At 44.2% G+C, this 27,098-nt stretch overlaps 1 protein-coding gene across 1 annotated transcript in view; it reads right to left on the bottom strand.

Moving 5' to 3' along the window:
* Positions 1-6,280: 6,280 nt before the first annotated feature.
* LIPH (lipase H) overlaps positions 6,281-27,098 on the bottom strand; it is a 32,655-nt gene continuing 11,837 nt past the window's right edge. Inside the window, exons 6-10 of the mRNA XM_073803635.1 lie at positions 25,810-25,977; positions 24,479-24,574; positions 22,625-22,736; positions 9,409-9,582; positions 6,281-7,620 (exon numbers count right to left, since the gene is read on the bottom strand). Coding sequence (XP_073659736.1) covers positions 7,533-7,620; positions 9,409-9,582; positions 22,625-22,736; positions 24,479-24,574; positions 25,810-25,977 — 638 coding nt within the window. The 3' untranslated portion in view covers positions 6,281-7,532. The remainder of the gene's footprint in view (positions 7,621-9,408; positions 9,583-22,624; positions 22,737-24,478; positions 24,575-25,809; positions 25,978-27,098) is intronic.

The raw sequence follows: 27,098 nt of genomic DNA on the forward strand, positions 1-27,098 counted from the left end.
CAGCGGAGCGCGTTAGTGGACGGACAGGGGCGGGGGTCCGCTCCAGGCCCCGCCCCCATATCCTGGCCCCACCCCCGGCCCGGATTCCGCGTGCAGTTGGCTCCAGAGTCCAGCAGAAAGCTGTCTTGCAGCCCCTCTGCGCTTGCGTCTGCCCTCCTTCCGCCTGTATATCTTTTTCTTACGTTTATATCTGTCCCGTTCTCCACTTATTTGCAGGCTCTCTGCCAGGCGGTAGGTGGTCCGGGGTGAATCACCAGCCCTGCCCACAGCGAGCTTGCAGTCTAGTGGTCAAGACGGCCTTGTCGACCACCAGGTGTAACACAAAGCAAATGCAGCCCGCGTAGAACCAGAGGCTCCAATCCAGTGCGGTGGGATAGTCAAAGCGACCACGGAAATACGGAGAATTTCCTTTTATTGAACGCCTACTATGTGCCCATTATCCTTAATCCTCACAACAATTCTGCAAGGTTGGTATTTTTGTCTTTATTTAACAGATGAAAAATCCAAGTCTCAGAAAGATTAAGTGACATTCCCCAAGAGAGTCACGATTAGAATCCAAGTCACCCTGGGTTCAAAACTAGTGGTCTTGCACTGAGTGGATTCATGGAAGAGGTGGGGTTTGAGTTTACCATAAAGGATGAGCAAGATTTCCACAACAGAGACAGGAGGGAGAAGGTGAGCTGGGGGCCCCAGTAGGGCACTAACATCCAGTTTCCTTGAAGCCTAAAGGTGTGTGAGAAATGAGTGAGAAGGTGGGAACAAACTGGAAAGCATGGAAAGGCAGCTAAGGAGTTGGATTTTTTTTTTAATATTGTACGTGGGGAGACACCAATAGAGGCGTTTAAGCAAGAGAATGATGTAGTTCCCGTTTTAGGATGTGTTGCCCTGGCAGATGATTAGACTACATTCTGAGTTTGTAGCAGCAACTGTCTTGGTGAGAAAGCGATCAGGCCTGAGCCAGGACCACAGCAGTGGGGAGGAAGGTGGACAGACTCGGAGGAGTTGAGTTCGTAGGACATGGCTGATTAAATGGAGAATGACAGAGAGGATTCCAAAATGTCACAAGCCTGGAAAACAGAAACCGTCCTTGTTGTATCATTCGAAGGCCCTCCTGGGCCAAATAAAGAGCACCTGTCAGAAGTCAAAGTGCACAAAGTCCTAGCAATTCCACGTCCGGAAATTTAACCCATAGATATGCCTGTAGGTAGACAAAGATGTATGTTCAAGGGTATTCTCTCAACTTTGTTTTGATATGAGGATATTGGGAACAGCCTAAATGCCCATCATTTGGGGACTATCGAGGTTAATTATTGTATATTCACAAATGGAACACTAAGTAGCTTCCTGAAAGAGGGAGACAACGTTATGTATCCTGATACAGTACAGTAGCCAGATAGATGGCTAGGATAAAAATCAAACAAGTTGGGGGCTTCCCTGGTGGCACAGTGGTTGAGAATCCGCCTGCCAATGCAGGGGACACGGGTTCGAGCCCTGGTCCCGGAAGATCCCACATGCCGCGGAGCAACTAAGCCCATGCGCCACAACTATTGAGCCTGCACTCTAGAGCCCGCGAGCCACAACTACTGAGCCCACCTGCCACAACTACTGAAGCCCACACACCTAGAGCCCAGTGCTCCGCAACAAGAGAAGCCACCACAATGAGTGGCCCGCACACCGCAAAGAAGAGTAGCCCCCACTCACTGCAACTAGAGAAAGCCCGTGCGCAGCAGTGAAGACCCAACGCAGCCAAAAATAAATAAAATAAATTAATTTAAAAAAAAATCAAACAAGTTGCAGTGTTAGACTATACTATGACTCATTTGTAAGAAGAAGAAAAAAGATATCCTTTTCAAAATACTGAAGCATTTATGAATGAAATGACTCAATGTCTGAGATTTGCATTAAAATAATGGGATGGGAGTGTAGTGAGTAGGGATATAAATAAAACAGGATTGGCCATTGAAGCGATAATTGCTGAAGCTGGATGATAAGCACATGGAGGTGGATTTTATACCATTTCCCCTATTTCTGTGTATGTGTAAAATTTTCCATTTTACAATGCGGGGAAATGTTCTCAGCCTTCCAGTCTCATTTTCTCCCTTCAAGTCTCCCATTCCAGCTAAACATGCACCGTGTATGCACCGTGTTCGTTTGTGCCTCTAACACTCTTCTCTGGAAAACTTCTCTGCCTGAAAATCCCTACTCTTGCAGCAACACCCGGAGCAGTTGTCACCTCCTCTAAGAAGGCTTCTCCAGCTCCTACAGTCAGAAAGGTTGTGCCTTCTCTGTGCTCGGGGCTGCCTGTGGAGTGTCTGTATTCCTGTGATAGCAAATACTGTGCTCCAGTGTCATCATCCATCTCCTCAGGAGACAGTGAACACTTCTGTAAATGAGACAAGGTCTCACCATCCTATGTCTATGCAAACCCTTAGCCCTGTGTTTGGCTTATTATTGGCACTTAATAATAGCTTGTTAAATTAATGGACCCGGGGGCTTCCCTGGTGGCGCAGTGGTTGAGAGTCCCCCTGCCGATGCAGGGGGCAGGGGTTCGTGCCCCGGTCCGGGAAGTTCCCACATGCTGCGGAGTTGCTGGGCCCGTGAGCCATGGCCGCTGAGCCTGCGCGTCCGGAGCCTGTGGTCCGCAACGGGAGAGGCCACAACAGTGAGAGGCCCGCGTACCACAAAAAAAAAAAAAAAAAATATTAATGGACCGGGTCTACGGAGGAAATGGTTGGTTGTTTGGTGTGGAACGTGCTGATTTTGAGAAGTCAGAGGAGTACAGGGGAGAGAAAGTGAATGAATAACAATATTGAGCTTGTGCTAGAAGTGTGCAGAGCAGAGAACGAGAAGAAAAGCCCCTGCTCTCAAGGACTTCACTTTGCCTTTGGTTGGGGGAGAGGATGGAGAGAGTTATAATTATAGAGCACGTTGGTGCCGCAGAGGAAACAGACGTGGCCAAGCTTCCAGAGGAGCAAGTGTCATCATCCCTCTTATGGATGAGTGGCTGAGCAGGTGTTCAGATGGAGTCACTGTGAGGGCTGTGAAGCCCACAGCTGTGAGCGCTGAGCAGGACTGAGCCCTCATCGGCCCCTCCCGAGCCCATGCTCTCTGCTCTGCCCCACACTGCCTCTCAACAAGCAGGTGAAGATCCAGAGCTCGGGTTGAACATTCAGATTTAGAGGTCATCTGTCTAGAGGAGACAGTTGAAATGGGAGGAGGGAAGGGCTCTTAGGGAGACCATGAGAGGGAACGTAACAGCAGCTGACATTCACTGAGTCTAGGCACGCTCACCCCACAGGAAGACTTCTACATGCATGAATGCATTTATTATATAACAACCTTCATGAGGCAGGGGCTCCTAACGGCCCCCACTTTACAGTCCAGAGAATGGAAACTTCGGCAGAGTGAAGTCAGTCGACAGAGGTCACACCCCAGCAAACAGCAGAGCCTAACCACTTATCCTACCTGCCTTTTTCGGAGAGAAGACGGAGATCAGAAGCCTGGTAAGAAAATAGTGGAACTGGTGAAAGAGAACAAGATTTCATTCAGGGATGTTGGGTGAGAGATAGGGTGGTGGGGGAAGAGTGCACTGGGGGCCCAAGAAAGACTGTTAGAAAGGAACCAGTGCACAGTGTCAGAGTCCGTGGGAAAATCCAGGAAGGAGACCTGAGGGGCTATGGGACTCGGCCAACACCAGGTGACAAGGGACCTTTGACAGAGCTCTTCTGGGAGATGCAAACCTGATCGCCTACAGGCTCACTGCCCAAGCCCCTGCTTGCTGCCCCTGACTTACCCACCTTGCCTCCTATTCTGATTCCTCCTTCTCAACCATCTGTTTCGGGGAAGGGGCCCTGCTCCCCACTCTCAGCCCGCCTCTCCCCAACCCTCCTGACCCCCAACCCAGCACCTGCAGAGCCAGCTCTAACCAGCCGGTGTACCGCCTGCAGGCTGTACAGCCTCCCCCGAGGCCACTCACTTGCAGCACATACCAGGCAGCCTGTAAAGGGCAGCAGCAACCCTCACCAGGGACACATGCTGGACTGGGGAACAGGTAGGGGCTAGTGGTGCAGGGGAGTGGGAGGGAAGAAAAGCCAGGAGGCTCTAGTGAGAGCAAATTAGCCAGCCGCTCCCCATGGGCCTTTATCATGGGGCTCGACCACGTTTCCTGGCTTAATTGGATCTACACGGAGCAATTGAAAGGAGTAGCTCTGATCAGACCACATGGCTTTGTTTCCCCATCCCCGCTCCAGCCACAACCAATGGGAACAGCATGGACACCTGCCCCAGGAGGAGGATCTGAGGGCTGGATCCTCTCCCTGAGCTTTGGGATTGGGCCATATAGTAAGCAAGTGGCCAAGGACCCAATGGTCCCAAGGACCCCAATGGTCCACAGCTGCCCTGTGGAGGGAGTGGAGCTGAGTCAGAGAGATACATGGCAGAGCACAAGGGTTAGTAAAGGCCTATGGACTCTCGTTGCTGAAGGTCCAGGGCATCCCCGTCCCTGCCCTTCCTGAGGTCTGATGGCTCAGCTCTCCCTGGGGTTCCACAAGTCTCCTCTCTCTGATAAAGTCCAGGTAAATATGAGTGGATTTCTGTTGCTGGCATCCCAGGTCAGGAATGAGAACATGGGGCAGGGGTCTGAGGGTGGGAGGTTCTACGTTTAGGTTTTGGGAATGAGTGTGTTGATGTCTAAAACAGAATGCAGGTGGCTCCCTCGAGTCCCTAAGGACAAATCCACTCCATTCTGTTCAATAGACATCTGTTGAGCACCTGCTTTGTGCCGGGCATTGTGTTAGGTGCCAGGGCAGCAAAGACAAATAAGCAGCAGCTGCTCTTGTGCTGCTCACAGTCTTGGAGGAGATACAGACGTGGAAACCTATTACAATATGGCTTAATACAAGCAGCGATGGTAGCACATACAAAGTGGGTGGTGGAGGGGAGTCGTGGAAGAGCAAGCCCGGCTTGGAGTCACCCAGGGATGCCTGAGGGTCCTGGAGGGTTTTAGCTGAGGTGCAAAAACAGGAGCTGGGGAGAGCAAAATCTCCTAGGCTTCAGGACAGGTGGGCTTGCTAAAGGATGGTATTGGGACCACCTGGAAGTTGCGAAGAGGAGTGAAAGCAAAAGCCAAACTCTCTTTTTCCCAGGGAGCCTGGGAAGTGGGCAGTGGGCCTCCAGAGATAACAGAGACAAGAGTAACAGAGGTGCCTGGGAGAGAGGTCTAAGGCAGCGAAGGGTGGGCACCTCTAGGGAAATGGGCTGTGGCTGGGGGTGGAGGCCTGGTCTTTCCTCACAACCGAACATGGCTCCATAAGGCTCACAAGGTAATGGGGAGCGTTCATTTAATCAGTATTTCCTGAGCACAGACTGCATTGTAGGTGCCACACTAGGCACACGGCCTCTGCCTGGCAGAGCAGCCTAGTGGAGAAGACAGACAGACAGTAATCAAATAATCATACACATAAATGTAAATAAACGCAGCTTAAACAGTGAACAGTGCTACGGAAGGACAGGTCCAGTGGGCTCTGTGGAGAAATGAGGGCCAGGAGACTCCCCTGGACCATCCAGCTAAGGTCCAAACATGGAGTGGGAGATATTGGTGAAGACAGGAGGGAACAGGGTAGGCTGCAGTTTCATTGCATCTTGGGTTGGGTATTTAGACAAATACACTGACAAAAGGAAGGGAAGAGAGGCAAGGGTAACAAGAGACAGAGAGGAAAGTTCCAGGGGCCTTGGGAGAAAGATTGTGAGAAGAGAGTGGCCACACCTGTAACTGCCTTCATTTCACCTGATCACTGTTACATGAAACACATTGAATTCACCTCCACTCCAGGCAACAAACTTCCTTCCTTTATTCCTTCATTTATCTATCTGTTCACCCACCCACCCACCCACTCCCCAGTGAGCCGGGCACTATGCTAGGAGACGCCAGCAGGAGAAGCTCAGAGACACCCACTGGCCTGAGGAGCTTATACATTGATAGAAATGCTATTCCTGGCATTTTCTTGATGTTGTTTTGATCCCCTGCTTACCAAGGAAGGCAAAGAGCACAAAGAAGTGACTGTGCTAATCAAAATACAGGACCAATAAAACTCTAAAAAAGAAATCAGGACCTATCAGCACCGGGATCTCTGTATCCACCACTGCTGAGGAAACGTGGAAGGAGGAAGGCTGAAAAGATGTGCAAGTGGGCAGGAGCCTCGCTGAGCCTTCCTCCTTTCAGAGTTCAGACATTCGCTGCAGGCATCCCTCACTTAAGTGAAACAGACTCTGGATTTGCTATATAGGTATAAATCAAGTGTGCCACGCTGGATTACATTCACAGAGTTCCATCATTTTTGAAACAGAGAGTCTGTTTCTTTAAAATACGGCTCTCCACACAAAAAGCAGTAGGAGAGCAGTCACTTGGACGGGGAGGAGGTTAGTGAACCTATGACTCGGGAATCCCAGGAACCTTCCTGCAGTGGCCACGGCTGGGGGATGGGTGGTGTCCACCCCTTTGGCTCTGTCTCCACCCTGGGCATCTGACCTCTCTAACCTTGGCCCTTGGGAGGGCCTCTTGACTTGGCTGCTGTTGTCATTTCAGATTCATGGATCGCACCTCTTCCTAGGGAAGCCTGAGAATTCCTCAAACTGGGAGCTTCGGGTGCGCCAAGAGCAGACCGGTTAGTGCTTTGAATTCACATGTTGGCAAAACAAGTTATTTAGCATCGCTCCAAAAGGTTCACATTAATTACCTCTAACAGGTGGGATTATGGATAGCATATTTTCATTTTGCATCCGTGCATTTTTGAAATTTCCTTCAACAAGTACAGATTACATTGGTGATAAAGAAAAACAAAACATTTCTTAAGTATTGCTTCAGATGAGGGTTGCATGTAAAGTGATGCTTCTTCACCTTAAGTGAAAAACAAGCTCTGCTTTTTCTCTCCTGCCTCTCACTCTATCCCTTGTCCCTGTGAGCAAGGCTGCCCCACTGCTTCATCTGCTCTTCTTCCCTCATCCACTAGTCCCAGCAGCTGCCTTCTTGGTTGTTGGTCTGTCCCCACCTCCTCCTGCACTAGCCCCACTTTAAACAAGGCAGGAAGCCATTCCCCCTCTGTGCAGAGCCCGGAGGGATCTGGCACAGAGAACATGGGGTCGAGTCCAAAGTGATGTCTCCAGCCAGTCCTTCCCTTAAGATGCTTGCCTGGCCACTGTGATTGGTAGAAATGCCCAAGTGACAGGCAGCAGAACCAAAAGTTCGGAACAAATGAGGCCCCAGGACACAGCCTAACAAGGCGCTGCGCCGTCAGGAGCCTGGCTATTTCTGACTTGCCCTATTTAGGGGCTCCCTTCCCAGGACTGTTTCATAATCCAGGATCACTTGATATTTTGCAATATGACATCCACAGGACATGATTTTAAAAAAACAAAACAAAAACCCTGGTTATTCCGTACTTTTTATGCCTTGAGGAGAAGGCGAGGTGAAGCTTTAAAAATCCTGTAGTTGTAGCATTCTTGATGTTACTGGTACCCGGGTGTCCTGACAACAGTTACATTTGCAACTCTGGGCAAAGAATAGGTTGGAAGACTGTTTCAACATTTTCGATCAGTACAAGATCATAGCGACACAACTGGGGCCTGTGAAAATAAGATGAAATATGCTCGTCAATACAATAATAAAAATACCCCATTCTAGTAGAGTAAATTATATCATCTCTTTCAGATATAAAATTATTTAGCAATTATTTTTAATGTTCTAGGGAAATGCTTGTGCTAAATAAGCAAAGCCACATCAACAACAGCAAAAAAATCAGGGTGTAAAGTTTTATTTACCATATAATTTCAACTAGGTTTAAAAGCAAATAGAAAGGGACTTCCCTAGTGGCACAGTGGTTAAGAATCCACCTGCCAGTGCAGGGGACATGGGTTCAAGCCCTGGTCCGGGAAGATCCCACATGCCGCGGAGTAACTAAGCCTGTGCGCCGCTACTGAGCCTGCACTCTAGAGCCCGCAAGCCACAACTACTGAGCCCGTGCACCTAGAACCCATGCTCCACAAGAGAAGCCACCACAATGAGAAGCCTGTGCACCACAACAAAGAGTAGCCTCCGCTCACGGCAACTAGACAAGGCCTGCGTGCAGCAACGAAGACCCAATGCAGCCATAAATAAATAAATGATTAAAAAAAAGTAGAAGATTAGAAAGAAATAACCAAAAATTTTACCAGTGGTTGCCTCTGAATAATGACATTATCCGTGGTATTCTTCTTCTTCCTCCTAACACTTTCTGTACTTTCCAGATTTTATAAAATGAATATGTATTCCTTTGATAATCAGGGAAAGAAGTATTTAAAAGTCCCAGTTTTAAGATGTAATAACTGGGCTTCCCTGGTGGCGCAGTGGTTGAGAGTCCGCCTGCCGATGCAGGAGACGCGGGTTCGTGCCCCAGTCCGGGAGGATCCCACGTGCCACGGAGCGGCTGGGCCCGTGAGCCATGGCCGCTGAGCCTGTGCGTACGGAGGCTGTGCTCCGCAACGGGAGAGGCCACAACAGTGAGAGGCCCTCGTATCATATAACAAAAAAAAAAAAAAAAAAAAGACCCAATGCAGCCAAAATTAATTAATTAATTAATTAAAAAGAAAAAAGATGTAATGACTATCCTCTTAGGAAAAAAAAAACTTGTATTATTAAATGTTTTGAGGTATCCTAAACCTTCAGGAAAAAGGAATTTATAAACATAAAGTAGTAACTGCTCACATCATTTCCTGTCTCTGTCCACAGATTGAACACTAGGAATATATGTAGGAGTGGCGTTACTCACAAAACACACATACCATCACAGCTTTGTTCTTTCTCCCTCTCTTTGTCTCTGCCTCTCTCTCTCTTTCTACACACACACATGCAGTTTATTTTTTCTGAACCAACTGAGAATAGGTTGTTTACCCCTTAATACTTCAGTGTGTATTTCCTAAGAACAAGCACAGTCTCAGTGCAGTTATCAAATTTAACATTGATGTAGTAGTTGTATCCTGTATCAATGGAATAAAACATTACAAATTTTCTGTACCTTTTTTAATGCTAGGCTGTGTTTTATCAGTTTGCCAAATTATATGAGAGTTTCTTTTCTACAACAAATTATCAGCTTGCAAGCAGCGTGGGTAGAGTGATTAGGGAGGAATCGTGTAACTCTAAGCATATAACAACATTGTTTCTTTGGATTATTGGACCGTTTGTCTTTAAGTGCATACCAGTAAATTTTTCTTGGATTACTGGGCAACTTATTTTTATCAAGTCTAGTTTTGGAAAACCCCTCACTTCTTTCATTGTGATTGATGAAGTCCTGTTAAAACGTTAAGACCAAGCAGATTGGACAGGAACCAATAACATCTTTGGAAAACAGGGGTTTGTCAGACGTTGCCTCAGCTCACCTCTCTGGATGGGCAAGTGACCTTAACTTCATTCGGAGAATCCTGAGCTTGTACCTTGGGCCTGTTACAGATCCTGTAGAGAACACCAAGGAAATGGCTGCCACTTTATCCAGATCTTGATTGAATCTTGCAAGCAGACTCACTTGGTGGTATTTCTGAAATGTTGTGGGTTCACTGGAAGGAAGAAATAATATATTTTTAAGTGGATATGAATTACCAATGAAAGAAAACAGTTTTGAAGCCTACAAAATCACTCATCAGCAAGTAGCCATTTGACCCCATAGCCTGCACTAGCCAACTTTCATGGGCAAAGTCCGTTGGATTCCAAGGGACTGCGTAAGTGAAGCTGCTGACTGATGAGATGCTGTGACATTGGAAAGGTATGCGCTGCCTACTATAGGCCAGACAGCATCCTCATCTCTTGACACATTTCCTCCAATCCCCTGAAAAATTCTGCAAGGTATTATTGTCTTCATTTTACAAACAAGGAAACAGATGCTTTCAAAGCTGAAGCTCACCCAGGTCACAGGGCTTCTCTGTAGCAGTGCAGTGATTAAAACCCAGTTCTGGCTGAGTTCAAATTTATGGTCTTTCCATTAAACTGCATTGCTAGATGCACAGGTATATTTTTAAGCCAGACTAGATACTAACTTATTTTTTTTTAATGCAAGCAGCCCTGTAAGTTCTTTTTTTATTTATTTTTAAATATTTATTGACTTATTTGGCTGTGCTGGATCTTACTTGCGGCACGCAGGATCTTCACTGCTGCATGCGTGCTCTTAGTTGCGGCATGTGGGATCTAGTTCCCTGACCAGGGTTCGAACCTGGGCCCCCTGCATTGGGAGCGTGGAGTCTTAACCACTGGACCATGAGGGAAGTCCCTAGATACTAATTTAGAAGTTGTGCTTAAGCATATATTTTTTCAGTTCTGCCCTCAAGAGAAACCTTAAAACAGCTACAACCCAGGTTCCAATACTTTTTTTTCCAAGTGTGTGGAGATGTTTCCTACAATTGGAATCCCAAATTAAGCCTAAGGTGTATCCACTAGGGAGATTCACCTGGGTACTGTCCCTCTGGGGAGCTGCAAGAATAGGCTGTAGAGAAATGATTGCTCTAGGAATGAATCCTTAGTTTGGAGGTCGGGATGGGGTGAGGAGGTGCCTGTCACCCCAGCCTCACTGTGCAGAGCAGAAGTGCCACAAGTAAAACTAATCCAAAAGGTTGCCCAGATTTTGGTTTCTAAATACTATCTCCACAAAATGGAACCAGGACTCCCTGGAGAAATGGTTGATTCCAGGGCTAGGGCAGGGAAAGTACAAAGTGATCCTGGAACAACATGTGTGCCAAAAGTAAGGAAACACTCAAACAGTGATGGAGATGTTCAAAAGAATATAGAATCACACCCATTAGGGTGGCTACTGTGAAAAAAACAAAAACAGAAAACAAGTGTTGACAAGGATATTGAAAAATTGGGACCCTTGTACACTGTTGGTGGGAATGTAAAATGGTACCGCCACTGTGGTAAACAGCATGAAGGCTCCTCAAAAAATTTAAAATAGAACCACATGATCCAGCAATTCTACTTCTAGGTATATACTCAAAAGAATTGAAAGCAAGGTCTCCAAAAGATATTTGCACACCCATGTTCATAGCAGCATTATTACAATAGGCAAAAGGTAAAAGCAACCCAAATGTCCATCAATGGATGAACGGATTAAACAAGTGTGATTTGTACCTACAATGGAATATTATTCAACCTTAAAAAGAAAGGAAATCCTATCACATGCTACAACATGGATGAGCCTTGAGGACATTATGCTAAATGAAATAAACCAGTCACAAAAAGATAAATATTGTTTGATTCCACTTATATGACATATCTAAAGTAGTCAAATTCATAGAAATAGAAAGTAGAATGGTGGTTGCCAGGGAGTGGGGGAAGGGAGAAATGTCTGTTGTTACTTAATGGGTATAGAGTTTCAGTTTTGCAAGATGAAAAAGTTCTGGAGGGACTTCCCTGGTGGTCCAGTGGTTAAGACTCCACACTCCCAATTCAGGGGGCCTGGGTTCGATCCCTGGTCAGGGAACTAGATCCCACATGCCACAGAGAAGATCCCGTGTGCCGCAACTAAGACCTGGCGCAGCCAAATAAATATATAATTTTTTTTTTAAAGTTCTGAAGATCTGTTTCACAATAATGTGAATACACTTAACGCTACTGAATTGTACACTTGAAAATGATTAAAATTGTAAATCTTATGTTTTTATTACCACAATTAAAAATGCATTAAAAAAAGGCACTGGCCAGATTTGGGACAATTTGAATATCAAAATAAATAATGATAGTAACTGATTATAATTCCCCATTGATAAAATATAAAAATCTGGGAGTCTGAAAAAAAAAAATCTGGGAGTCTGTATTGATATATTTGGACATGAAACAAATAAATGAATAAATAAATGAGAAAAAATGCCTTTCCTAAATGTTGAATTAGAAAAATCACCATATGGCAGCCATCAGAGTAATAATTCAACCACAAAACATTAACACCAGTGGGTAAAAGTTTGAGGAGTGATGGACCATTTACATGGTCTCAAAGTATCTACCCACAAAATACTAATTACAAAGGGAAAAATAGTAACCTTAAAGTGGAGAAACTTGGCAGAAATCACTTTAATTGCTTGATCCACATTAATGAAACAATCGAAATTGTGAGCCTCCTAATAGGATGCACTGAGACAAACATTACATCACCTTTGTGGTGTCTTTGCCAAAGATGCATAATCTGAACCTAATCGTGAGGAAACATCAGGCAAACCCAAACTGAAGACATGCTAAAAATAATTGACCTGTAATCTTCAAAAGTGTCAAAGTCAAAGGAGTCGAGCAGGGCTTCCCTGGTGGCGCAGTGGTTGAGAGTCCGCCTGCCGATGCAGAGAGCACGGGTTCGTGCCCCGGTCTGGGAGGATCCCGCGTGCCGCGGAGCGGCTGGGCCCGTGAGCCATGGCCGCTGAGCCTGCGTGTCCGGAGCCTGTGCTCCGCAACGGGAGAGGCCACAACAGTGAGAGGCCCGCGTACCGCAAAAAAAAAAAAAAAAAAAAGAGTCGAGGAAAGGCAGAAGAACTGTTCCAAAGTGAAGACTAAAGAAGCAGGAAAACCAAATGCAGCCAGTGATCCTGAATTGAATCCCTTTGCTACAAAGGACATTATCAGGACAATCAGTAAAACTAGAATGGGGTCTCAGGATCAGACGGTAGTAGTGTATCAATATTATTTCTCTTATTTTGATGGTCAATTGTAGTTATGTAGGAGAATATCCTTGTTTGTAGAAAATACACATTAAAATACTTAGGGTTGATGAGGCAGCATGTTGGAAATTACTGTAGAATGGTTCAGAAAAAGAAAAGGCTCTTAGTACTACTGCAACTTTTCTGTAAACTTTAATTTTCCACAATAAAGAGGGAAAAAAAAAAGCTAATAGGAAAGGAGTGGTTTAACCAAAGAGGCTTATAAGTAGCACCACTCTGGTCCTCTCTTGATCAGAGTGTAGCAAGAGAAAAAGGGATCCCTTCCCACTTCTCCAAGGGCAGCTATGGAATCAGGAAAGGGCAGGGACTCCAGGAGAAGGTGATGCCACCTGCAGATGGCAGAACCCAGTGGGGGTACTAGGAAGGCGGGAGAAGAAAAAGGAGATCGGGAGCTGATCAGGGTTGTCCATGAGTAGAGGTAAGATGCTCTCTTCCTCCTAGAAGGATGTCTGGAAATACATGGGGAGGCACTAACCAAGTGTTGGGTTCATACAAGAGTAAATAGAGTGAGAGACAGTGAACTGTGAGTTCTGGCAGTATGGTGCACTAAATACCCTGAAAGCATTCATAATAGTGGATACAATTACAAACAACAAAAAACAAAACAAAAAACCTTTTAAATTGCACTGAACTAAGAAGAAAGGAAAGAATACTGAGAAACCCTCAAAATATGTGAAAGCAGAAATCCAAATAGATAGGAATCCTGAAATCACCTTTAGTTGGTCTTTTTTGAAACTTTGTAACCTTGAGCTTCAATTTTCATGGCCTTGCAGTGCAGTAGGACATGAAACAAAGTCTATGGACCCCTCAAGGTCGGGAGTTGAATAGGAGAATTCTGGGGGAAGAGTGAACTAAACATGAATTTGAAGTAAAAACCTTCTACCACCTCAGGTGACAGAAAGTCCCCACCTCGAATCTTGGCGCTATGAGGAGCTAGGGGGCTGAGTGCCCTTCACATGGGTCAGCAGCTAAATTCAAACTACTTGTGGTCTGAGAAACCTCAAGTTTAAAAATTAAAGTGGTGTCAGATGGATGGTATCTCCAGGAACTTGACAGGCAAACGCAAAATCTTTCTGGAGAAATCTACTCCTCAGATCCTCAAAGAATTCCCGCACATAGTGAAATAATTATAATAATAATAAAGGCATTTGTAAGGGGGGTGGGGGGAAGCTGCGGGGTGCAGGCTTTATGGCCGCCAGCTGCGGGCGGGAGGACGGATCCTGGCGGGTGGGGCAGTGCAGCTGCCGGCTCCACACAGCGCCTGCGCAGCAGCTGCAGGGAAGGGGCACGTCCTGCCCGGGCTGGGTGCGAGTGAGGAGGCCGGCAGGACTGAGTGCTGGGACATGGGACCACCAAAACGACCTTCCCAGCGGAGCCGCGTGCCCGGGGCACCCCTGCTCTGCAGGCAGGGAGCAGGCAGCCGCCTCCCCGCTGCACCAGACCCTGATGGGACCCAGATTGCTAACGGCAAAAAGAACTGGAAAAATGCAAAAGACTGGAACGATTAAAACCTACCAAAGACTCCTCAGAATTCTCAAAGAGCATACAAACGTGTGCTTACATGTAAAAAATGTGATGCGCGGACTACCACACTCAAGCAACCTGGCAAGCACTTGCCGGTGACTGTCACTCTCAGGTTTCACTGTGGAATTTCAAACTGCCTAGGGGTGTGAGAAAAGATTAAGGCACCAACCCCAAAAATAATGGCCCATAAAAGGAAAGAGAACAAAAGGAAGTCCACCACTGAGTACTTCTGTTCTAGGGAAGGGGGACATGTGACCAGAAGAGCCTGACTTCCCATAATGTCCTCAGGAAGAGCCAGAATATCACCCTGATGCTGCAGCCCAAGAGTGTTTTGCTGTTTCAAATTGAAAATTGTCATGAGGAGGAAAAGTCCATTCTGGTGCTTGAGGGGACCTCTCAAACTGAAGGCTTGTGTTCAGCTATCTGAATAACAACCAGTAAAAACTACAGGAACAAAATCTCTCAAGAAAGGAATTTTTAAAAGAGACACGACAGGGCTTCCCTGGTGGCGCAGTGGTTGAGAGTCCGCCTGCCAATGCAGGGGACACGGTTCGTGCCCCGGTCCAGGAAGATCCCACATGCCGCGGAGCGGCTGGGCCCGTGAGCCATGGCTGCTGAGCCTGCGCGTCCGGAGCTTGTGCTCCGCAACGGGAGAGGCCACAACAGTGAGAGGCCCATGTACCGCAAAAAAAAAAAAAAAGAGACACGACAGGGACTTCCCTGGTGGAGCAGTGGTTAAGAATCCGCCTGCCAGTTCAGGGGACATGGGTTCGATACCTGGTCCGAGAAGATCCCACATGCCGCAGAGTAACGAAGCCCATGCGCCACAGCTACTGAGCCTGCGCTCTAGAGCCTGCAAGCCATAACTACTGAAGCCCACGCGCCTAGAGCCCATGCTCCGCAGCAAGAGAAGCCACCGCAATGAGAAACCCATGCACCACAGCAAAGAGTAGCCCCCGCTCACCACAACTAGGGAAAGCCCGGGCACAGCAATGAAGACCCAATGCAGCCAAAAATAAAATAAATAAAATAAATAAATTTTAAAAAGAAGAAATAGAAAAGAAAATCTGAACAGACCTATAATAAAGAGACTGAATTAGCAATTAAAAACAAAAAGCAAACCTACAAAGAAAAGCCCAGGCCAAGATGGCTTCGTGGGTGAATTCTACCAAATATATATTTTTTTAAATATTTATTTATTTATTTATTTGTTTATTTTTGGCTGCATTGGGTCTTTGTTGCTGCACGCGGGCTTTCTCTAGTTGCAACAAGCGCGGGCTACTCTTCCTTGGGGTGCGCGGGCTTCTCACTGTGGTGGCTTCTCTTGTGGCAGAGCACAGGCTCTAGGCACTCGGGCTTCAGTAGTTGTAGCTTGTGAACTCTATAGTGCAGGCTCAGTAGTTGTGGCACGCGGGCTTAGTTGCTCTGCGGCATGTGGGGTCTTCCCAGACAGGGCTCGAACCCGTGTCCCCGGCATTGGCAGGCGAATTGTTAACCACTGTGCCACCAGGGAAGCCCCTCTACCAAATTTTTTTTTTAACACTTTTTTATTTATTTATTTTTGGCTGTGTTGGGACTTCCTTGCGGTGCGCGGGCTTCTTATTGTCGTGGCTTCTCTTGTTGCGGAGCATGGGCTCTAGGCACGCAGGCTTCAGTAGCTGTGGCCCATGGGCTCAGTACTTGTGGCTCGCGGGCTCTAGAGCTCAGGCTCAGTAGTTGTGGCACATGGGCTTAGTTGCTCTGCGGTATGTGGGATTTTCTGGGGCCAGGGCTCAAACCCATGTCCGTTGCATTGGCAGGTGGATTCTTAACCACTGCGCCATCAGGGAAGTCCCTCTACCAAATATTTAAAGAAGAATTAACACCAAATTCTTCACAAACTCCTCCAAAAAAAAAAAAAAAAATAGAAGAGGAGGAAACACTTCTCAACTCATTCTGTGACACCAGTATTATCCTGATATCAAAACCAGACATCACACACAAAAAGAAAACTAAAGATCAATATGTCTTATGAATATAAATTCAAAAAAGTCAAATAAAACTAGCCAACCAAATCCAGCAAAATATAAAAATGATTATATACCTTAACCAAGTGGGATTTATCCCAGAATGTAAAGTGGATTTAACATGCAAAAATCAATTATTTTAATACACCATATCAATAGAATTAAGGACAAAACCAAATGGTTATCTCAATACATGCAGAGAAAGCATTTGAGAAAATCCAATATCCCTTCAATATAAAAATACTCAAGAAACTAGGAATTGAAGGAAATTCCCTAACCTGATAAAAGGCATCTACAAAAAAAAAGTTAATATGTACTTAATATTAAAAGACTGAATGTTTTCTCCCAAAGATGAGGAACAAGACAAGGCTGTCTCTTGCCACTTCTATTCAGCTTAGAAAGAAGTTCTAGCCAGGTCAGTTAGACAAGAAAAGGCGGGGGAAAAAAGACATTCAGATTGGAAAGAAAGTAGTAAAACTATCTCTATTTGCAGATGACCTGATCTTGTACATAGAACATCTTACTGAGTCCTCTAATGAGTTAGCAAGGTTGCAGGATACAAGATCAGTCAGTTGTAATTCTGTACACTATCAATGAATAATCTAAAATGAAATTATGGAAAGAATTCAATTTACAGTAACAAAAAAGAGTAAAATACTTGGATTAAATTTAACAAAAGTGCAAGACTTGTACACTGAAAACTATAAAACATCACTGAAAGAAGTTAAGTAAGACCTAAATAAATGAAAGATACCATGTCCATGTTCATGGATTGGAAGACTTACTATGGTTAACACAGCAGTACTCCCCAAATTGATTTGCAGATTCAAGACAACCCCTCTCAAAGTCCCAGCTGCCTCTTTTGTTTTTTCACAGAAATTGACAAACTGGTCCTCAAATCTATATGGAAATTCAAGAGACCCAGAATAACAAAACAGTTCTGAAGAATACCAAAGTTGGGAGATTTATACTTCCTGATTTCAAATTTTGTTATAAAGCTACAGTAATGCTACAGTAAGCTATAAGACAATGTGGTACTTGCATAAAGATAAGATATATCAATCACCGGAATGGATTGAGAGTCCAGAAGTAAACTCTTACATTTATGGTGGATGGAATTTTTTTTTTGACCATGCTGTGCAGTTTGTGGGATCTTAGTTCCCGACCAGGGATTGAACCTGGGCCCTCGGCAGTGAGAGCACAGAGTCCTAACCACTGGACCACCTGGGCGTTCCCGGTCAATTGATTTAGACAAGGGTCTCAAGACAATTCATGGAGAAAGAAGAATTTTTTCAATAAATGATGCTGTGACAACTGGATGTTCACAGGCAAAGGAATGAAGTAGAAGCCCCTTACCTCACATCACATGCAAAAATTAACTCCAAATGGATGAAAGACCTAAATGTGAGACCTAAAACTATAAAGGAGTTGTATCCAGAATATACACAGAACTCTTGCAGCTCAACAATAAAAAGATAATTAGCTTAGTTTAAAAATGGGTAAGGCACACAAAAACCTGCACCCAGATGTCTATAACAGCTTTATTCAAAACTACCAAGACTTGGAAGCAACCAAGGTGTCTTTTGTAGGTGAATGGATAAACTGTGATACATCAGACAATGGAACATTATTTAGTGCCAAAAGGAAATGAGCTGTCAAGCCATTAAAAAAAAAAAGAAAAGAAAAGGAGGAACTCTAAATGCTTATATTACTAAGTGAAAGAAGCCGATCTGAAAAGATTACATACTGTATGATTCCAATTACATGACATTCTGGAAAAGGCAAAACTATGAAAACAGTAAAAAAAAAATCAGTGGTTGCCAGAGGTTGGCGGGAGGGAGGGATGAATAGATTTGAAAAGGGAGGGAGCACAGATTTTTAGGGCAGTGAAACTATTCCATGATCCTATAATGGTAGACATATGTCATTATACATTTGACAAAACTCAGAAAATGCACAACACCAACAGTGAACCCTAATGTAAACTATGGACTTAGGGTAATAATGACATATCAATGTAGATTCTTCAGTTGTAACTAATGTACTACTCTGGTACCAGATTTTGGTACTGAGGGAGGCTGTGCCTATGTGGGACAGGGAGTATGTGGGAAAGTTGTGTACTTTCTGCTCAATTTTGCTGTGAACTTAAAACTGCTCTAAAAAATAAAGTCTGTTTAAAAGGAAAAGAAATGGCTAAGGGATCTGAATAGACATTTCTCCAAAAAGCTCTACAAATGGTCTACAAGCATATGAAAGATACTCAGCATCATTAATCATTAGGAAATTACAAATCAAAACCACAGTGAGATATCATGTAATGCCCACAAGAATGGCTGTAACAAAAGACAGACATGTATGAATGGATAATCAAAATGTGATATATACATACAATGGAATATTATTCAATCTTAAAAAGGAAAGAAATCCTGTTACATGCTATAACATGGACAAAACTTGAGGACATTATGCTAGGTGAAATAAGTCAATCACAAAAAGACAAATACTGTATGATTCTACTCATATGATGTATCTAAAGTAGTCAAATTCATTAAAACAGTAGAATAATCGTTGCTAGGGGATAGGGGGTGGGGGAAATGGGAATTGTTATTTAATAGATGTAGAGTTTCAGATTTTGCAAGATGAAAAGGTTCTGGAGAGCTGTTTCACAACAGTGTGAATATACTTACGAATGAACTTACACTTAAACATGATTAAGTTGGTACACTTTATGGGGTTTTTTATCGTATGCTTCTTTATCATGATTAAAAAGAAAAAACAACTTTTAAAGACTGACAATAACAGTGTTGGCAAGGATGTGAAGAAACTGGAACTCTCGTACATCGCTGGAGGGAATGTAAAATGGTGCAGTCCTTTTGGAAAACAACTTGGTAGGGAGTTCCTTAAAAAGGTTAAACACAAAGTCCTCTATGATCCAGAAATTCCATTCCTAGGTATATACCCAAGAGAAACGAAAGCATATGTCCACACAAAAACGTGTACATATATGTTCATAGTAGCATTATTCATAATAGCCAAAAAGTGGAAAAAACCCAAATATCCATCAGCTGCTGAATGGATATTTAAAATGTGGTATGTGTGAGTACAGTGGTGCATCTGGGCCAGAGGTCAGTGGATCAAAATACAATGTAGAACATTCATACGATGGAATATTGTTCAGCCATAAAAAGGAACGAAGTCCTGATGAATGCTACACATGGATGAATCTTGAAAACATGCAAATCCAAAAAAAAGCCAGACACAAGGGCTTCCCTGGTGGTGCAGTGGTTAAGAATCCACCTGCCAATGCAGGGGACACGGGTTTGATCCCTGGTCCTGGAATATCCCACGTGCCGCAGATTAACTAAGCCTGTGTGCCACAACTACTGAGCCTGGGCTCTAGAGCCCGTGAGCCACAACTACTGAGCCCACATGCCACAACTACTGAAGCCCACGTGCCTAGAGCCTGTGCTCCACGACAAGAGAAGCCACGACAATGAGAAGCCCGCGCACCTCGATGAAGAGTAGCCCCCGCTTGCTGCAACCAGAGAAAGCCCACGTACAACAACGAAGACCCAACACAGCCAAAAATAAATAAATAAATAAAATTTTTAAAGAAAGCCAGACACAAAAGACCACATATTGTATGGTTCCATTTATATGACATGCCCAGAATAGGTACATCTATAGAGACAGCAAATTAGTGGTTGGCAGGGGCTGGACAGGAGGGAGGAATGGGGAATTACTACTAACAAGTATGGGGTTTCTTTTTGAGATGACGAAAATGTTCTGAAATTACATAGTACTGATGGTTTCACATTTTGTAAATATACTAAAACCCCCTGAATTATAAACTTTAAAAAGGTGAATTTTATGGTATGTGAATTATATCTCAATTTTTTTAAGGTTAAAAAAAAGAAATATATCTAAAACACATATACAGGGAGAGTCAACAGGCAGACAATATCCTTGAATGTGACTTCATTTGTAACCCATAGACTGGTAAGACTGAATAAGCTCAGGGTACATATTCTAATATTATTATTTCCATTTTCTTAAATCATAAAAATACTAAACACTAAAATGTTCAAGTTTGCCTGGCAAAAAAGAGAAAAGTATCCATAATCTTACCATGAAATAGAACAACTATTTCCTTTTCTCCCATATATTCTCTGATCAGTGATGACTTTTTCACAAACATGACTAAAATAGGAATGACTAAACATGACTAAAATAAAGATGTTAAGGTCTCTATCTTAATCAAGAAACAAGCCTCCAACTTTAGGAATTCCTACTTGGGAGAAATTCGCCATATGAAATTCAAATTTCTAAGACATATGCAAAGCAAATATGTAACCAATTATTGGCACGAATACCCAAATTTTGCTGAGTAAGTGCTCCTCATATAACTGCACAATCTCCCCTGCTGTTTCTTAGACTCTCCAGATGAGGTCTCTGCCCACCTTCCTCATTGATGCTATAAACTACCTGAGGCTGGTTTCTCAAGATGCGGCCCCTTAGTGGTTCCCTCCCTGAAAATGCTGCCCCACTATGGGTTTGGGGACATCGGTGCTGAAGGGAGTGTGATATCGGCCAAACTACTTGCCCTCTGTGAGCCTCAGTTTCCTCATTTATAAAATAAGGATGATAGGGGCTTCCCTGGTGGCACAGTGGATAAGAATCCGCCTGCCAATGCAGGGGACATGGGTTCGAGCCCTAGTCTAGGAAGATCCCACGTGCCGCGGACCAACTAAGCCCATGCACCACAACTACTGAGCCCGCGCTCTAGTGGCTGAGAGCCACAACTACTGAAGCCTGCGAGCCACAACTACTGAGCCCACGCGCCTAGAGCCCGTGCTCCACAACAAGAGAAGCCACCGCAATGAGAAGCCCACGCACCGCAACGAAGACACAACACAGCCACAAATAAAAATAAATAAAATAAATTAATTAAAAAAAATAGGGATAGTAATACCACTTCACAGGGTTTTAGTGAGAATTACATTAACCAATTTCTGTAATGTGCTTGGTTCAGTAAACAAAGGCTGTTATTATTATGATCCAAGGATGCATTTAAAAAAGTCACTTCCAGGGAATTCCCTGGCGGTCCAGTGGTTAGGACTCTGCGCTTTCACTGCTGAGGGCCCAGGTTCAATCCCTGGTCAGTGAACTAAGATCCCACAAGCCATGCGGTGCAGCCAAAAAAAAGTCACTTCCAAACCCCGCACCCACACCTTCCTTATTTATCTACACAGTGAGCCCAGAAGGCGATTGCCAGTTTCAGATGACCATCTACATGGTACTCTATGGATGAGGCCAAGAGACAACCCAAGTGTCTAGTAGATAATAGGACCCAGGAAACATCTCCTAAGTAAATGAATGGAAGGAGCCTCAAATTCCTTTGCTTACACTAAAGGGTTTGGGGTTTTTTTTCCCTTTTTCCGGATTATAAATGTAACATGAAAAAAAAATATTCATTATTTTAAAACTATATATATACAACAGCACAGCAAATTGAAAAGTAAAGAGAAACTTTAAAAAGCACTCACATTCCTACCACCCAAGGGGCAATCTAACATGTTTTGTCATGTTTCTTTTTCATTATTTTTACAGTGTTGAGCTAATTTTATACTTTATATAATTTTATATCCTGCATTTTTTCACTTAGTACATTATAAGCATTTAATTTAATGTTTTATAAATAACTTCAGTGTTTGAATACTATTTTATTATATGGGAACTAACAATTTCCCCATCATTGGATTTTTAGGGTGTTTCCAATTTTCTATTGCAAATTAGATTTTCTGAGTGTCAGAAATATATTTATGTATATATGCATATTATGAGCTCAGAAAAGAACAGAAACATGTGTATGTGAGTGGGTGCCTTTGGGCATGGGATTGTTGGGATGGGGCAAGGTTTGTGCTTTTATGTTACATACTTCTTTACTGTTTAAATCATTTATAGCTAGCAGGGATGACTTTTGAAATTAAATGTTTATGCAAAGGAAGGAAGGAGGAGAGAAGGAAGGAGGGAGAGGGGGAGGGAGAAAGAAGGAAGGAAGGAAGGAAGGAAGGAAGGAAAGAAGGAAGGAAGGAAGGAAAGAAGGAAGGAAGGAAAGGAGGAAAGGAGGAAGGGAGGGAGGGAAGGAAAGAAAGAAGGAAAAAAATTCCTGTACCAATTCCATTTATAAAGAGCCTGAAAGATCAAGAGCCACAAGAAGTAACTAAGCAAAAAAAAAAAAAAAAAAAGAAGTAACTTAGCAATATATCCCCAAAGATGCATACAAACCTATAATTAAAAAGTAGATATGTTTGGGATTTAATTTCTCTGAGCAAAAAAGGAAATAGCAAGCTGCAAAGAATCCCAGCCCAACTTACTGATTGATTTTGGATTCTGTGGTGTTTCCAGCTTTGTCTCTCAATTTGATTGTAATGGATCCTCTTCTTATGTTCTTGTTCCAAGTTATAATATCCACAAAGTAATGATATACTACAAAACAGGGAGAGAACATGGTAAGAGAAGAATATTACCAACTGCTTTCCTGAAGGTTCAATTCATAAAAACCCAACCTCCCTAATAACTGAGTCTCCTTTTCTCTTCCTCTAGTTTTTCTGCAAAGATCCAGGGCAGAATTTTCTAATATTTTTTTCTATTCTCTTTGGTAAAGATGGCCTGAGTGATGGCAGGACTCAGTGGTATGCAGTTGCCACGTGTAGGCATCACTCTTGGATCAGTGTTTCCACCTTATCGACTGAAATCTCATGGCCTACTGCCAAGTATGATTGGTTCACTTCAATCCCTGCCCATTTTAGAATAAACCAAATAGGGGGCCATGTAGAGACCCTCCACAGCTGTCAAGGTCTTCCTCAATCTGGGCCATGTCCACCAGCCTACCCAGCCTCCCTCATCTCCTCCCCAGTCATGCCACACCACCTGCACTGCCATGCTCTCTCTTGCTTCTGGGCCTTTCCCCACCTTGGACACTCTTACTTTGCCCCCTTTGCCAATTCATCCTTCAGGTTCCAGCTGAATGCACTCCCTCCAGAAGGCCTTCACTGACCCTCAGACTAAGCCAGGTCTCTCTCAGAGCTCTTATCATGCTCTGGTATTCTCTCATCATTAGTTAACACACTTTATTTACAAAATGTAAGAAAAATGATAACCAAAAAGTGATAAACATATGTGTACATCTGTACAAATATTGCCTGTATAATGTCTTATGGGGTTTTTAAAAAAGCTAAAATATACTACAATGGTAACTAGGAAGGGATGGTTATTCCTCTTTGTAATCCCAGCAGTAATACCTATGGATATCCATTAATTCCTACTGAATAAACGAGAGCATGTAACGTATCCAGAGAACTATTCTTCCTCCCTACTCTCTGCTCCCGAAGGTCAAGGATGCTCTGGGAAGACGGGGATCCCACCATGATAGTCAGATTTGCTATCTCTTGGTCAGACTTGCAGAGAAGGGGAAAGAGGCTCAGGGAAATGACAGTCCCACTAGGGAATAAGGTCAGCCATGGGGTTGCCATTTCATGGCCCATTATTACTCAGGGGCTTGCCCCATTTGGATTGGGCAGACACCAAACCCTGGGCTGCCACTCCTGATTCCAAAGAAGGAGGGAAACCTGGTGATGTGCAACCTCTTTTATAAGGGTTGCTCCCAAGAAAAGTGAAAAGGGGGATAAGATTGTAAGATGTACATCTGCCCAGGAAAATTCCTACTTGCTTCCCGGGGCATCTAATCATCTGCTGCCCCATTTAGCTCCCATCTTGAATACCCAACCTCTCAATGTCTTTAGAAGGTCATTGTTTTAGTTTTGGAGCTGGAACTGGCCCATAGATGTGGCTGACACCTGATTTTTCCTAACCACAGTTTCACATCTCTTGGGGCTCGAGCAAATTTTCTGGAAGATCTTAGTGATTAGAATGGCCATCCAGTGAAGCTAACAACTATGATTTGTTGAGCTTTTAATCCTTATAACTCAGAAGATAGGCATGATTATCTCCCTTTTAACCAAGCAGGACATTGAGACTCAGAGAAGTTAAATGTCTTGGTCACACAGCTATTATGTAGGAGAGTCAGGATTCAACCTAGGTCCTTCCAACTCCAAAGGCCATGCTTCACCATGGCCTTCATTTGCCAAGAAGTAGCCAGGAAGCTGAGACTCAGCCATTCCAAAACTAGAAGAGTTGGGCAATAGCAAGCAAGCACATTCACCACTCACTGCAGAAGGGTTTCTCCTCAGCTGTGTCAAAGAACGCTTTAGTCATAGGAGGATCCCGCTCCCTTAAATAGTCTTTCCAATTATCAGCATAGTAGCCTATAAAATAAGTCAGAAAAGTGTAACATTAACATGTATTATATAAATGTAAAAGCAATGGAGGAGGTAGTGAGAACAGCGGGTTTGACTGCCACCACCATCGAGACAATCCCCCACGTACCCACTTGCCAAAGGACCCTCCAGTGGCTTTTCCCCCTATCTATTGACATTACATCACCAGCCCTGGTCCTCAGTAGCAGGGGTGGGATTGTGGGGAGTGACACACACTGGGTAGACTAAAAATAGCACTGATATATTCCAGCAATTCATTTTCTAGATTATTTAAAACAGATTCAGGTTTATACCTAGAACAGCATCACTTTCGGAAAGCGATGTGCTTCCTTGAAGAACTGTGATTGGGCCCCTGAAGTGCAGAGAACTTGGAATTGCTGTGTTACTCTGTCAACAGGCAGGGAAATGTCCTCCTTCATCACGTGCCTACAGGAATGAGGCTGAGGGCCATCCCTGGGGCCTCTCTCTCTCCTCTGTCCCCACTGCTAGTTAAGTCAGAATGCCTCCACATTCTGACTTAACTGATCTGGAGCGGAACCCAGGCATCAGTATTTTTTAAAAGCTCCGTAGATGATTCAAATGCACAGTCAAGTCTGAGAACCCCTTGTCTATATCATGCCCTGATGTTAACTTGAGTCTTTCCTTTGGGTACAATTAGAGAATTCTCATGACCATCCAGTTGCAAAGTCTCCACCACCCAGAATATTTCCACTAATGCTTAGCAAATATCCAAGCAGTCTCCATGGTGTCTGTTACCCCAGCCCACCCCTGTATGTGTCCATGCACACAGCACCAGAGTGTGGCATGGGGGCATTTACAGACACAATTTGTTAGAGGGGTCGCTTTGCCAAACCCTCCCCCAGCAGAGAGGTTGTGTGCCTGGAGAGAGTGATCCTGTCCCCACAGGAGCAGACTACGTAAGGTGACTGTGCCTGGGTGAGCTTGGAAAGTCTTCTGGAACCTTCTTTTTCTTGCTAGAATAAAGTATACAGGGAGGTGGCACTACCTTCTGGATGAAATCCTATATAGATTGCCTTTCTAACATTCTTTATTATTAGGAGACCCCAGAGTACTTCACAGAACAAATTGGCTAGAAAAAACTAAGTAAGTTTTTTAAAAACACAGGATTTTCAGGCCCATTTTTAGATGGTAAAATGGTGCTAGGATTCTACCAGAAATTAGCTCTTTGTTCATCAGAGTGGGAAACTGCTTGCTGGACTTACCCAGAAGTGGGCAGGACTCCGTCTGTGATATGCCACAGTTGACACACTTGCCGTTCCTATAATCCCGGTAGGAGTCACAGGGATACGTGGTGATGGTGCAGTTCTCTCTCAGTGAAGACAGGTACAGGTACACGGACCTCTGGTGGTCACACTTAAAATACTGCATTCCTGGGTTGTAAAAGGAATGATCAAAGAGCAGAGCCGTTGTAGCATTTAGTAATAAATAGTGCCTTGCATATTGTTTATACACATAATTTATCATGTCCCCTACATCAGGCACTGTGCTAACAGCTTCAATGTACTTGATTCCATTTAATCCTTATAAAACCAATAGATCAGGATTCATGCTGACAAATGGCAGGAGACAAGAAGATAGGCATGATTACCCCCATTTTACCTAGCAGGACATTGAGACTCAGAGAGGCTAAAGGACTTGACCTTGTCCTTCCTTTGTCAGTGAAAGGAAGAGGAAATGTCAGTGGTAGTCAGAGATCCACCAGAGGTTTTCAGCAGAAGGCAAGCACATTTAAACCAGTAAATACATGAGAGAAAGACGGCATTGGGGAGCAATTTGTAGAGGAAGATCCCCAATGAGGGCAAGGAGAGGAGATAGTTGTGAAAAAGGATGGGGCGATGCTTCCACCTTGGGTCAGATGGGGAAATGAATGTAAAGACCAACTTTGTGATCTAAGGTTAGGATAGATAAAATGGCTCCTTCGGGTGGGACCTTGATCTAGGTACAAAAGTCAAATCTAGCTCAGCTCTAAGAGGTGAGGGTTTATAGCTGGGTCGGTATTTGGAATAGAAGCATGAGGAGTGACCATAGGGAGTCCGCAAGAGATGCGTATGAGGCTTTTCTGGCATTATTGGGGGCCATGGAGAAGTTAACAAGTTTGCCTGGACCTTGTACTTGATCAACAAGACTCCATGACTTCTCCAGAATGTGCCCAAGCAAAGATGGGGGCTGACATGGCAGAGACCTAAGGGCCTGGGGGTGCACAGGGCATTCATGAGAGCAGACAAGTGGCAGGGGCTCCATTTCTGCTCCAAAGGTGAAGGGTGAAGTGAGAGGAGCTGAACAATAGGAGGTGGCACTGGAAGCTGTAAGTGGACAAGAAGAGGTGAGACACAAGCCTCAAGTTAATTCTTGGTGGGTGCCATGTGATGTGATGGTGAGAGAGGAAGCGGATGAGGCACAGAGGTGGCCATCAGAAGAGTTGGAGCTGATGAAGGACTTCAGTACAAAACATCAGAGAGGTTCATCAGAAGGTTGATGGGTCAGACGATGA

The sequence above is a fragment of the Tursiops truncatus genome, chromosome 4, assembly GCF_011762595.2.
Source record: "Tursiops truncatus isolate mTurTru1 chromosome 4, mTurTru1.mat.Y, whole genome shotgun sequence".
Classification (NCBI taxonomy): domain Eukaryota; kingdom Metazoa; phylum Chordata; class Mammalia; order Artiodactyla; family Delphinidae; genus Tursiops; species Tursiops truncatus.